General features: G+C 38.1%; 1 protein-coding gene across 2 annotated transcripts in view; it reads right to left on the bottom strand.

The window, feature by feature from the left end:
* Positions 1–2056: 2056 nt before the first annotated feature.
* The window catches only part of LOC137386105 (cytochrome P450 4V2-like), a 47610-nt gene continuing 36083 nt past the window's right edge, over positions 2057–13583 (bottom strand). Inside the window, exons 5-10 of one of the 2 annotated variants that reach the window (XM_068072794.1) lie at positions 12442–12638; positions 10808–10966; positions 8263–8365; positions 7988–8119; positions 4907–5086; positions 2208–2780 (exon numbers count right to left, since the gene is read on the bottom strand). In XM_068072794.1, coding sequence (XP_067928895.1) covers positions 2620–2780; positions 4907–5086; positions 7988–8119; positions 8263–8365; positions 10808–10966; positions 12442–12638 — 932 coding nt within the window. In that variant the 3' untranslated portion in view covers positions 2208–2619. Of the gene's footprint in view, positions 2781–4906; positions 5087–7987; positions 8120–8262; positions 8366–10807; positions 10967–12441; positions 12639–13583 lie in introns of both variants that reach the window. The other variant, XM_068072791.1, reaches the window with a different exon arrangement.

Here is a 13583-nt window from a genome sequence, read left to right as displayed (position 1 = left end):
TGGCATATTCTTCTTCAATCTGACTATGACACCTTGCTTTCTTCCAACCATGGTTGGTGCGCCATCTGTCGTTACAGATATGCATTTGTTGAAAGGTATCTACATGTATCTCCATATTATCAAGTCCTTTAGCCAGGGCATCATAGGTCGGCATCATAGGTAGCCTGGCTGGGGGTTTCACCTTTCTAATCCAACCAAAGTGAGAAGCTCCTCCTTCATTTCCTCACCATCAAAGAATTTGTAACACGGAGTATAGGACTAAAGCATAATACTATGCCTTATAAAGAAACATGCTGATGCTTTATAAGGAAGCATGTAGTGTAAATGTGTGGGTTACTAATTTTGAAACAAATATCATAAAATTGGTGCATCCTTTTCTACTTGGAGTTGTATTCTCTCTTTGCTGTCTCTTAAAATGCACTTTTATGACATCAGCTTGCAACTGCATGGTAAAAATGACATTACCCATTGTTAGTGTACACACAGTAGCCTACATACCTTACAAAGACTGCTAATTGAGCTACATCTATTATATTAGTAGATTCATCAATAGCGATTGAAGAGTAATCTGCCCAGTCTATATGGGTTAGCTAAGTCATTCTGAGATGATCATTAATGCTTTCAATTCTACCAGTAGCAGTTTTCCTAGAAAGTGGTATTGCCTCGACTTTACCAATTACATCACGCTTATCAGGATAAAAGTGTTTCCATAGCTTTAACCATGCATTCTTTTACAATCTCAGCATGAGAATAGGGAAGCATTGCTTTTACTAGAATCTTTGACACTCGTAGAGAAGCTTCTGTAGCGCGTTTATCAGCAGCTGTAAAAAAAGCCAGCATATTTTCTGAAGAAGTTAGTGATTTTTGAAGTTTATCTAGTTTTGATGTCTAGCTACAGATCCCAGTAGAAATGTAGTAGTAAACTCTCTGTGCTTCGTCTCATGATGTCGTTTGATGTTCGTCTTCTTGTTAGCGGAGATCGTTTTCTGGCACAATAGGCATTTCGGTTTGCCATGCCTAAAGGTGAATTCATATTCCTGGGCCGGCTCATCTTGGAATTCTCTTGTAGATTTTGTTTTAGTAGATTTATCTCTAGTAGACTTACCGTAGTTTCTATTTTGTTTACTTTGTGAGGCTCCCATTGTAACTCTGAAAATGGTTCGTTTTGTTGAAAATTTCATTGCTACCTCCAATGCATTAATTAGCTTAATTACAAATGACATGTTCAACTAAGACACAGCATCTTATATAAGCCGGCATTATGAAATCATGATGAAATTATTCTCCTGCATACTACGGGTGTGTAAGTATCCCATACACCTACCGTTGATTACTTTTACAAAAGCCTCTGGCAGCTGTAACACAGTTATAAACTCTTATGTCTATTCTTGCTAAAACTATATTATATTTATTCCAACATTTGTGTCACAGTTTTCTTCCCCTTTACTAGTTTACCAAGGAATAGTTAAGAGTTTGTCAGCCAACAGCTCCCTGATATCCACCAATTAGAAACTTTTGATCTGGTCTGCTTCAAACAACTGGGTGGTCAAAGAGTATTGCCAAAGAAGTTCCTCACATGACATTTTAAACTGCTGTGACCTTAGCAGTGGCTCTAATATTTTGTATGAGTAGAAGATCTGTGAAAATTTATTTTTGCGAAAATTTTTATAAGGAGCAGCGAAATACATTGCCTATATCAAGCGCTAAATTTAGTTCCGCAGTTAGCAAACTAAAACACTAAACCATATCAGTCCCTTATTTAACTAAACCATAAGGGTCCCTTGTCTAACTACCGGCACATCTTGCAGTATTAAGTCACAAATTCTCAGGTACTAAAGAGGTGGTGTAACTGACAATTCCTTTTTGGGTTACCAAGACAAGATAACTCTCAATTTTCAGCTTTGTAACCATGCCATATTTGACCTTGGTTCTCTGAACAGAAAACGAAAATTTCTCTAAACCAATATGTTAACCATTAACAAGTCAAAAATGTTTAACACGTATTAATAGTTTGTCATTCGATGTATTAGCTACAGCAGGTTAACTTCAAGTAACTTCTGCCAACAGAAATAGCATTTCTTAATTGAAATTGTTGTATGATGGAAAGGCTAAGGAATTACTTTACATATCAAGTTTTTACAAATTACTGTTATGATTTGTTAACAACGATGCTTTGTACAGAGCTGTAAGTATGGTGTAGTTAGTGTTTCCAATCTTTCTCTTTGTCAAACAATATTTTCAGCCTCCGCATTACTACAAGAGCTTATAAGTTTAGTTCTAGTCTGTCATGGAATAGGTGAACTCTTTCATGACATAAAAATGACAGACGACAGAAAAAGGCACTTTATTTATTCTTAATGTATTCTTAATAGTATTGTAATAATACAATTAGCATTTGAAGATACATACCGTAACTAAATACTTGTATAAGCTATCATGGGACTCCCATAACTAGTAATGCCTTTTACTTTGAACCTGCGGTAGGCATAGGACTAGTGAACCAATGAGAGTGAGTATTTTGTGTCTTTTGGCAAAGCTATACTTTAGCTCGACAGCTCCAAACAGTTGCTTTGCTTGAGGAAGATTTAAAGCCTTTACCGTCCCTTATCTAGGCGACTATCAATTTCTGCTCGTCAGCTTGATTTTGATTCCATCACAAGGCTGAAGCACTAGCGCAGCCTGCACTCTGAGGTCAGCTTGTTTTACAACAGACTCGATGTTAAATGTTGTCAGCATCTTTGCTAATATTACCTTCAGCTCCATCATAGCAAACTTCTGACCTATAAACACACAAGGATTTGTTTAACTTAAGTGAACAACATACTCATTTACAAAATACTAGAGGCTTTGTCATATTCAAAGAAGATTACCGTAAAACCTCTAATTGAACGCTATGGCACTCTATTTTTCAACCCTTCCTCTATAGTGGCAGTCAATTAGAGGGGCCGTTCAATTAGAGGCTGGTGGTGTATTTTTTAAATGGCTCGTCAAGATTGTGGGAAGATAAATTTAGCCCTTTTACTGGTGAAGCAAATGTCACCTATATTTTGCCCTTTCCTCCCGCTGGAGCAATATTAAACCTTTTGAATGCAATAAATCTACTAACTTACTTCTGCCTTGTCAAAGATCTTCTAATAAATATGCATTGAAAAACTGAGAAATATCTCTACCAGTTAATATCTATTGCTTACAATTAACCTGCGATGATATTATAGCCTGTGTCCTGCTTTGCAATTTGGTGAAGCTTTCAATTTTCATTTCATTTTAAATTTGAAGACACTTATTTTATATTTATATTTACTAATTTTGCACAAAAACACATTGCACTTATTTATATGTTTGCTACAGTTTTCAGCCAAAGCTAGCTTTGTATGTGCAGTAGACAAGAAGTTACGAGAGTCGATCAATTGTAAGATTATATCATCGCAATGATGCTATCAAATAACATGTTATAAATCTGCAAATTTATAAATTATATAATGATAATCTATCAAATGCTACAAATATATGTTCATGAACAAGTGACATAAACGAACCATACTTATATTACATGCAGAAACAAAAAATAACGTTTTGAAAACAAAATATTTGCATCGTTTGCACGAATAGCTGCGTTCTGATTGTTGCTTTCGATGAAATGAACGTTTTCTGGTTGTTCAATACTTTTCACACAATGTCTTCTGACCTCTACGTTTCTTTTGCACTGCTGAACTAGTCGATATTAGATATTAGCAAAAGTTTTGCTCGCTAATCGTAACCTTTGGCCTAAAACTAGTCATTCATCTACCATCATAAATGTAAACTTTTTTATATACAGTGGGACCTTGGTTCTCAAACGCTTCGGTTCTCAACCAATTCAGTTTTCGACCAAAAAATTTGAGATTTGTTCGTCTCGGATCTCGAACATAAATTTGGTTCTCGACCAAATCGGAGCATGCGCATTTGAATTAAACGTTCGGAACAGCTCCGGAAACAGCATGGAAACATTCATTAACAAAGGGAGAAGTAAGTTATGCTTCATAAATTCTTTACAAAAAGGAAGGAACCATCTGGGACGGCGTCCCTCTACCGAAGAAATTTGCTAAAGAAACTCCTCCTGTCGAGTTACCCTAAATTGTTTTGGAGGATGATTCTCCTTCAATGATGTAAAGTAAACGTGCCATTGCTGTTTATGTTTTCTTTTTCAAACGATTTTTGATGTACAGTAACTGATCTGTTGTATTTTTTGCTGTTTTGTTACCAATTTCTGCAATTTTTGTCATTGTATCTTAACGTAGAATGTTTTCGATGTTTTAAGAGCAAAACATACGAAATGTTAACTTTTTGTTTTCTGTTTTCATCATCATAGATAGAAAATCTTATATTAATAATAAACACAATCTATATTTACCTGTTTTTATTTATAGTATGTAGTTTACATTACAGTTTATGGTGTTAAATATTAAAAAAATACTTTACCAAAGTTGGTATCTCGGCTTGGAACGGTTTAAAATTTACATACATTAATTCTAATGGGAATAATTGTTTCAGATCTCGAACAACTCGGTTCTCGAACAACCTTCTTGAATGGATTATGTTCGAGAACCAAGGTATGTACATGTATTTCGAGTATCAAGACCGCGTTAAACAAGGCACTACTATTAGCCTGAGACAGTTATTAATTACTTCTATGGTGTTGCTTTCAAAGTTTGAATGAAAAAATTGCGAAAAACTTGTGGAAGAACGAGTGAATTGATCGTTATTGATTTAAACGGTTCATTATTAGCACAATTTTATGGATACTTTTCTACGGATCACTTGATATTATGGGTTCAAAAAGATCAAAGTGGAGGTCAAATGGAGGTGACGTTCAAATAGAGGTAGCGTTCAATCAGAGGTTTTACGTTATATTCCTCAAAGTACATACCGATGCAGTTTCTAGGTCCTGCACTGAACGGCACATAAGCAAATGGACTCCTTTTCAGGCAGTTTTCAGGAGAAAATCGAGTTGGATCAAACTTCTCAGGCTCAGGAAAGACTGCGGGATCTTTGTGAAGGCCCATTGAATACAAATAAACTGTGGTTCCTTTAGGCACACTGTAATCACCTGCAATAGATTGTGGTCTCTTGAGGCACATAGGTAGGTATCACTTGCAAACACAGCTAGAATATAGTGCGCCCTCGCCATACAACTTTAATCCGTTTTAGGGTCGGCAATGTAGAGTGAAAATACCGTATAGAAGGGTATAGTAACTCATAGTAATTACCCTATATAATGCAAACATCCTAAGATAAAAATCAAAACTTTATGTAAGTATTATACATAATAAAAATTAATAACGTGAATGAATTTAGCTAACTAACCACCCACTTGAAGGTAAGTTTTAGTACAAGGATGTACATATTGTGAGGGAAGAGCATCGTGAGCAAAGCCGGTGCCAGCGTGACGGTCGATGGCAAGGCCAGGCCTCCCCTCTCGCCCGGAAGCTGGGTCGGCAATAAGGATAGGAGTGACGCGAGTCACGTAGCCACAAAACGTTACGGCGAGAATCGAGACCGAAAGTGGGCGGAGCCAACAAAGAGCAAAGCAGATAAACGAAAGGACGATTGGAAAGGCAGGCCGAGCAGCGCAGCTCCTTGCATACGATCGACACTATATTCCCATACTGTTTATTATTTATGTATGCATGCTGGACCTTGTTGTATTAATACAAATATATTTATCATGTAAATATACATTGTATACTCAGATAACAACTCGGTCTTCGTGATTTACTCGGCTTGTGGGTAACCGTGAAAGGGGCACGGTAAAATCCTTCACAATATTTTAAACTATTTTACTGAGCTTAATCATCGCTAAAATTTTAAGCCTCATTAAAGCTTTTCCAACCTAACTTGACAAGGAAGCCTGAACAATGCTGTGTGTGGTCTTGTGTGTAGTCTGTCTGTGGTTTTGTGCGCTGCCTTAACTGACTCCACATTAGAAGACTCAGTGCTACGAGTATACATATATTTCTTCTTATTTCATAATGTGTACAGTGTAAGACATGCAACCACAATTAATTGAGTGCAGAACAACTCTGTCCTTCGTCTTTCTCACCAGTCCTTTCTATAGCTGTGAGACCACGCCTCCTTGTATAGGGCGGAGCTAGCTTGGCACGGCTTGATCTGGCTTGGTACGGCTTGGTCTGGCTTGGCACAGCTTGGCACGGCTTGGTCTGGCTTGGCACGGCTTGGTACGGCTTGGTACGGCTTGGCACAGCTTGGTCTGGCTTGGTACGGCTTGGCACAGCTTGGTCTGGCTTGGTACGGCTTGGCACAGCTTGGTCTGGCTTGGGACGGCTTGGCACGGCTTAGTCTGGCTTGGTACGGCTTGGCACAGCTTGGTCTGGCTTGGCACGACTTGGTCTGGCTTGGCACAGCTTGGTCTGGCTTGGCACGACTTGGTCTGGCTTGGCACGGCTTGGTCTGGCTTGGCACGGCTTAGTATGGTTTGGCACGGCTTGGTCTAGCTTGGCACAGTTTGGTATGGCTTGGCATGGCTTAGTCTGGCTTGGCATGGCTTGGTCTGGCTTGGTACGGTTTGGCACAGCTTGGTCTGGTTTAGTACGGCTTGGCACAGCTTGTTCTGGCTTGGTCTGGTTTGACACGGCTTGGCACAGCTTGGTATAGCTTGGCACGGCTTGGTCTGGCTTGGCACGGCTTGGTCTGGCTTGGCACGGCTTGGTCTGGCTTGGCACGGCTTGGCACGGCTTGGTCTAGCTTGGCACGGCTTGGTCTAGCTTGGCACGGCTTGGCACAGTTTGGTATGGCTTGGCATGGCTTAGTCTGGCTTGGCATGGTCTGGCTTGGCATGGCTTGGTCTGGCTTAGTCTGACTCAATGTCTCACGACGGACTACTTTCCGTCACAGTTTTTCTCGTAATGAAGTAGATTTTTGTTAGTGAACTAAGAGAAGTTGTTTAGTCTCTGACCGTTTGTTTGAAGGGATTACAATGTAAACTTTGTTACTAGTTTCGAAAATAAATTTTACATACCATTTTTCTTCACATGGGAAATGCTGAACTGAGAGAAATCGGCCATCGCATGTCTTTCAAGCATTGGGAGGTTTTCGGCGAACAAAATATTGACATCTTTGTTATTTCGACAAAATAAGCACACTGACAGCCAAATCTGAATATCGAGGGATTTTTGTTGAATTCGTATGACGAAATAGGATTCGTATGGCAAAGACAAAAAATCATTGTGTTCCACTTCGTAAGACAAAAAAATTGTATCACAAGGTCATCGTAACTCGAGGGTGCACTGTATGAGCAATTTGTAGAAGCCATTCATTATATAACAGTGTCTACTCTTCTCTTCTCATGCAATAGAGCTACTGCACACATTTCTGATCAGACACGCAACAGTAAGTGACTACGATATAGCCTTTCTATGGAACAGTAAAATATCTTCTATACATACATCTAAAATAATAATAACAGGCAGATACGAGACTCCAACCCACTACTAGCTACTATTAGCTACTGCTAAGGATCCCTCCAACAAGTTGAAGTATTCACAATGAAACATGTTCACCCACTCTCATGTAACTCATGTCAACATATACAGTTCTGAGATCTAAGGTGTAAAATAAGATTCTGAAAGTGATTGTGGTGCACACAATGTCTTTGATTAACATTTATGGATAAACGTATATGCAGTCTTAGAATCCACAAGTACTACAAATGCCTCTCAACATTACGGCTTTACAGATCAAAATACCGTTCACAAGATTTTTTGTGCCCGTCACCCATGTTGGTTGTTCGAGACTCGGGACACACTGCTAAAAAATATCGGTGGCCCTGCTGACGTTCTGCTGGACACGTCTGTTCCGGAGGTTTCACAAGCGAGGCAAGCACAAGCTCTTTGAATGTTTGACAAAATAGATTTGTGATTTATCAAACGATGCAAAATAAAATGATTAACTCTCTTTAACTCGATAGCTATAGCATTATGTAAAAACAAACCGAAGGTTGCTTCCTCATGCAACTCTCTTGCAAAAAACGGTACAGTTGGAAATATCCTCATGGTCTCCTTAATACACCATTCTAGGTAGGTCATCTTAGCCAAGTCAGCGTTAGAGATGCTGGTTGAGGAACCTTCAAATACAAGGTATGCTGATAGCCGTCTCATAAAAGTTATCAGGCATTTATCTATAACTTAATGAATCCATAAAGTTATCTGAGTGGCCATAGAAGTATGACTTAAAATATGAAAATCATATCAGTGGTGTTAATCTTACCAATAATCTCATCCAACTCAGCTTGGCACTTCTTCTGCACATCCTGGTGGGCACCAAGCATATAAATGGTGAATGAAATAGCTGAGGTAGTTGTGTCGTGACCCTGCGGAGAAAAATGCATTTCAGATCTACCTAGAAGTAACGGTAGCCTAAATAAATTCCTAAAAGAGTAATAACATTTTTAATGATATTGCTTGCTGGTTTATTCTAGAACAGCTATGACCAAATGGCGGATCTAGATCCGAACGCGGATTTCTGTAGTTTTTTTGTGGATCTTTCAAGTTGACTGTCAAAAAATGTTTTAGAAGTATTTTTTGAAAAATTTGGTTTAAAAGAGATTTTTGTAAACTTTTCTTAGCATTTTTGTAAATTCGTTGTTTTCAGCAATGAATTTTGTAAAAAACAATCAAAGAACACGGCTCACAAATACTCCTTTTTATGAACTTTAAGAGTCGCTGTAAATAGCAGGGAACCCCATTTTAATAGTATTGTGAAGTCAAAGCCCAGTCATCATTTTTTCACTGATATCAGACATATTTATTACAGCACATTCATTCAGTGATTTTTAGTCAAATTATGTGTATAAATGAAGTTTTTAAAAATCTTATTTGAAGCTTTGTTTTGAGATGCACACAAATAATTGCATGTTTATATGTGGTAAAAAAGGAAAATGCACATCTTCAGCTCATTGTGGATCTTTAGTTTGTCAGATTTGGCTGTAGCGGATCATGACCAAAATCATTTGGCCATCCCTGTTCTAGAAGTTTATTGATTAAATTATCTACTAATATATTTAGCTCAGATTCACAACTAATTAAAAAAAAGTTCAATAACATCAATTAGGAATCGTTTGCACATCATTTGATGTTTCAAAGATTAGATTGAAGTAAAATCAAATGAATACGGTACATTTGCGTTGTTCTATTTATTGTTTGTATAATTTTTTTTCATCAAGCAAGATGGCTTCAATAAAAGTTTTGTTATTTGCCAAAATGCCATGTTCTTTTTTGCCAGTTTGTGTGCCTGCAATAGGCATCCTTTGCGTTTATCTACAGAGCTACCATATTAGTTATATCTAGTGTTATTATTAGATTAAATTGTTCGTGTCCTTTCCTTGCCTGTTAGTTCATCTAGGAATGTGGGACTGCCTGGCACCATGTCTAGGAATGTGGGACTGCCTGGCAACATTGGACTGCCTGGCACTAGCCTGGGCATGGCTCTCGTGGGGGATTGGGAGAGAGAGCCTGGGACACATAGCAAAAAAAGGCAAGATAACTTCTGCAAAACTAGCAACATATGTTACATATGAGGCTCAGACTGATACTAATGGAAGCGTGTCGTGAGATTCAGATCTCACGATATATTAGACGTGGAGTGTTTAAAAGTCTATCGTCACGGTCACGTGACTCGATCTAGTAAAAGGCAGTAGTTCAACGTTTGCAGTTTCATTACATTTCTCTGATAAAAAATGGAGCGATTCAAAGATCATCTATCAAAGCTAGGCATAGTCACACTGAGACCAGAACAGTCTCAAGCTTTACAACATGTTATCGCAGGTTTTGACCAATTTATGGTTCTCTCTCCCAATCCTCCACGAGAGCCATGCCCAGGCTAGCATGGCACCATGTCTAGGAATGTGGTACTGCCTGGCAACATTAGACTGCCTGGCAACATTAGACTGCCTGGCACCATGTCTAGGAATGTGGGACTGCCTGGCACCACTGGACTGTCTGGCACCATGGTGATTGTAATGAAAGTCATCTGTATTTGGCTAAACAGCACAGCAATTATGTGGCAATAAATTTTATTGCTGTGGTACCAATTATTGTTAAGATAATGAATAATTCATGTTTTCTTAGAAGTTTGATGTATTGTTTTAACTTTTCAAGACACCAGCGTTTGAAAAAATACATCTCTGTCGCCATTTGACAAAGAACTTTTTAATTGTGTTTGAATTGCACCTATGCCAAAGTGGGAAGGTACAGGCTCATTGACACGCTATCAGTGAGATGGGCCATGCTTGATGTATGAGGGATGACTTAGATGCAGATTTTGATAGATGAAAAATGTCAGAACTTGGATAAAATAACATGTCTCTGAAGTCTTTACCAATCCGTTTATTGCATAAACCATTTTTTAAATTTATCCTCATTGTGACGCAAAGATTTTAAAAGCAGAATTTGCACGTATCTGTGAAAGTACTCAACAGAAAACTCTCCATGCTGATAACTTGGCTAGAAAACGAAAGTAATAAGATATGCTATGTCGTGTTTGTATTATGATTGACCATTATTTTTAATGGCATCAGTTGGCAGCGAAATTTTAGGAGTGGAACTTCTCTGACTTGAGGTTATTTTAAAAGACATGATGAAAAATGGTTGTCTCTCATTATTGGTAAATGCATAAGCAGTCTAACTGTGTTATGCATGTACATATATGTCGTATGGTGGTATGATTATATTAGTATATGCATGTTGTATGGTGGTATGATTATATTAGTACATGTATGTTGTATGGTGGTATGATTATATTAGACATGACTAACCTCAAACATAAAGGTGTCCACTTCCTCTCTGATCTCTTTGTGTGTTAGAGGATTTCCATGTTCATCTCGACAGTCAAGCAAAAGATCTAGAAATGGACGCCTTTTGCTGTGAGAATTACTTTCTCCTGCCTCCTTCAATGCCCGTCTTTCCTTTATCACCTGTTGTGTGTAACGTTACGTAGTAGAATAAACTTACAGTTATTTGATATCAAAAGATTCACCATGTCTTACTCTGTTGTGTTGCAAGTGCGAAATATGTGGAAATGTGATTACAAGCTCTTAAAAGCTCAAATACGAACAGTTAATCGCCGCCATCACGAAACTGCCGTAGATTAGGATCTCTTTCCAAAACAGCTCAAGCTGGACATAGCTGAACAAGATGGCTTCTGTTTACACTTTCGTGCAACCTCACTCTTCAAAATATTTTTACAAATATACTTAACGCATTCAATAAAACCATGTCTATTGTCCTTACGCGTCTGTTTCACCATCATTGTAATGCTGTCATTTTGAGCGCTGATATCTCAAAATCCACTGTAAAAATTCGTTTTAATTTTTTAACCTTAGCTCGAAGAAGTGCATATCATCCTCTGATAAACATGACAAGCCTGTTGGTCACCTGTGATAGTCAAATATGCGGCAGAAATTATTCGCGCTGTTTGGCAGGAAGTATGGGTCACATGATCAGATTACGACTAGACGATTAGACCAAGCCGAAATGAAACTGTAAAGTAGCGATCATCTATATTTGATACAGGCTTTTCGGTAAAACCCAAAGTGTTTGTCATAAACTAGTGCTACGAGATGTTTTATATTGAGCCTTTTATTGACCTTTTAAATTCGCGTGAGAGCGTCACGTGCAAAACAATAACCAAATCGTTTGACTACGTCAGAAAAATAAATTGATTCCAATCTACGGCGGTTTTGTGATGGCGGCGATTAACTGTTCGTTTTTGAGCTTTTAAGAGCTTGTAATCACATTTCCACATATTTTTCACTTACAACACAGCAGAGTAAGACATGGTGAATGTTTTGATACTAAATAACTGTAACGTGAATTTTGTTGCAAGTCAACTTTTAAGCCTTTTCAACAACAGAAAAGTGTTCGAGTAGGAAGCGCATTGAGAGTTGCTTTAGAAAGTATCGTTGAACATTTCAAGCGCTAAAGCGAAAAAGAAAGGTAGTTTCCATAATAAGTTAGTTATCAGTATTGTCATAGCCAGTACTACGACTTGGCTACTAGCGACTTCTAACTGTGTAATGAAAGGTTTCCAATGTATAGATTGCACCTGTCAGCAACTGATCTCGACAAACATCAATGCGTCTAAATTAACCTTGACCTTGCTGTACTCATACCTTCTGGCATGCGGTGGACTAGCAGTATTCTCTAGAGTCACACTGTCAAGTCACACACAAGTAACACTCAAGTCACTGCTGGTGCAGACTGTTGAATTACTTTGCTTACAGCACAGATGACAAACACTGTAATAACTTACATAACGTAAAACAATTCCTATGTACTATAATCCCAACTTGTAAGGTGCTAACTACAGTATGGGTGCCTGCGTTACACTATACACAACCTGTTCTTAGTCAGAGTTGTCTTAAAGAAATACATAGTTGGCACTCCTCACCTTGTCTGCAAATTCGTGTACCAGTCTGATAGACTCATTGCATTTTCTTCCTATGCTTGTTCTGTTATAGATAAAATCAATGCTATAAAAAAGGTTTCTTGGTCTCTTCTCCGTGGCTTCCTTGATGAGTAAGAGCGCCGTCACATATTCAGAACCAGTATTGTCTAACGCTCCCATGTCGACGCCCATTGCTGTACCTGTTATAAGGTATATATTCGTCATTGTTCTTCTAACTTTTAAAAGCTATAATAACAATACAATAACAATACAATAACAAGGGCAACAGAGAATAATAATAATGATAATACTAATAAGGGAAACCGAGAATTACTGGTAGGGATAGCTCAGCATTGCCCAACATTTTCATTCCCAGAGTCAACGTGTTCAATTCCTGAAGTCAACGTGTTCAATCCCTGAAGTCAACGTGTTCAATCCCTGAAGTCAACGTGTTCAATCCCTGAAGTCAACGTGTTCAATCCCTGAAGTCAATGTGTTTATTCCCTGAAGTGAACGTGTTCATTCCCTGAAGTGAACATTTTCATTCCCTGAAGAGCTGGGCATAGCAATGAGAGAAGTTTCCTCATCTTTATGCGTGTGAGTAATTACCCCCTCCCCAACCTACCCTTGTAAATTGTACTATGTTACGGTCTCTTAGAATTGAGTAGTAAAATACCTGTCTTGCTGACAGGTATTATCGTAGCACAGCATAGTATCAATACCTATGCTAATAGGTGAATCACCAGATCCAAACATGCTACTTTGGTTTTCTTCTAGACTAATGTATATGCAGTGTGAACACCTACACATGTAATCTATATGGTATAGTATATATCTACTACGTGAAAGAAGAGTGAGGAGAGGATTAAGGCTTTAAAATAATAAAAGTTCTGCTACCGGTAATCAGTCGATTTTTCTAAACATGCTGTTAAGTGTTACGACATGAGCAAAAACTGCTGCAGAATAAGTTTTAAGATGAGTTTACACTTTTAATCACATATCACTAAAGTACAGTGTCAATTATTATTTTACTAATCTAACTTTCAAATCTAGCTTTCTGCATAATTTTATGTAATGTACTAGCCGAATGTCCGGCGTTGCCTGGGTAACAAAAAAACAGCCTATAAACAGTGGCTGGTAATGTA

This window comes from Watersipora subatra, chromosome 1, assembly GCF_963576615.1.
Source record: "Watersipora subatra chromosome 1, tzWatSuba1.1, whole genome shotgun sequence".
Taxonomy (NCBI): domain Eukaryota; kingdom Metazoa; phylum Bryozoa; class Gymnolaemata; order Cheilostomatida; family Watersiporidae; genus Watersipora; species Watersipora subatra.
The sequence above is the reverse complement of the archived record's forward strand: the minus strand, read 5'-3'. Positions and strand labels throughout refer to the sequence as shown.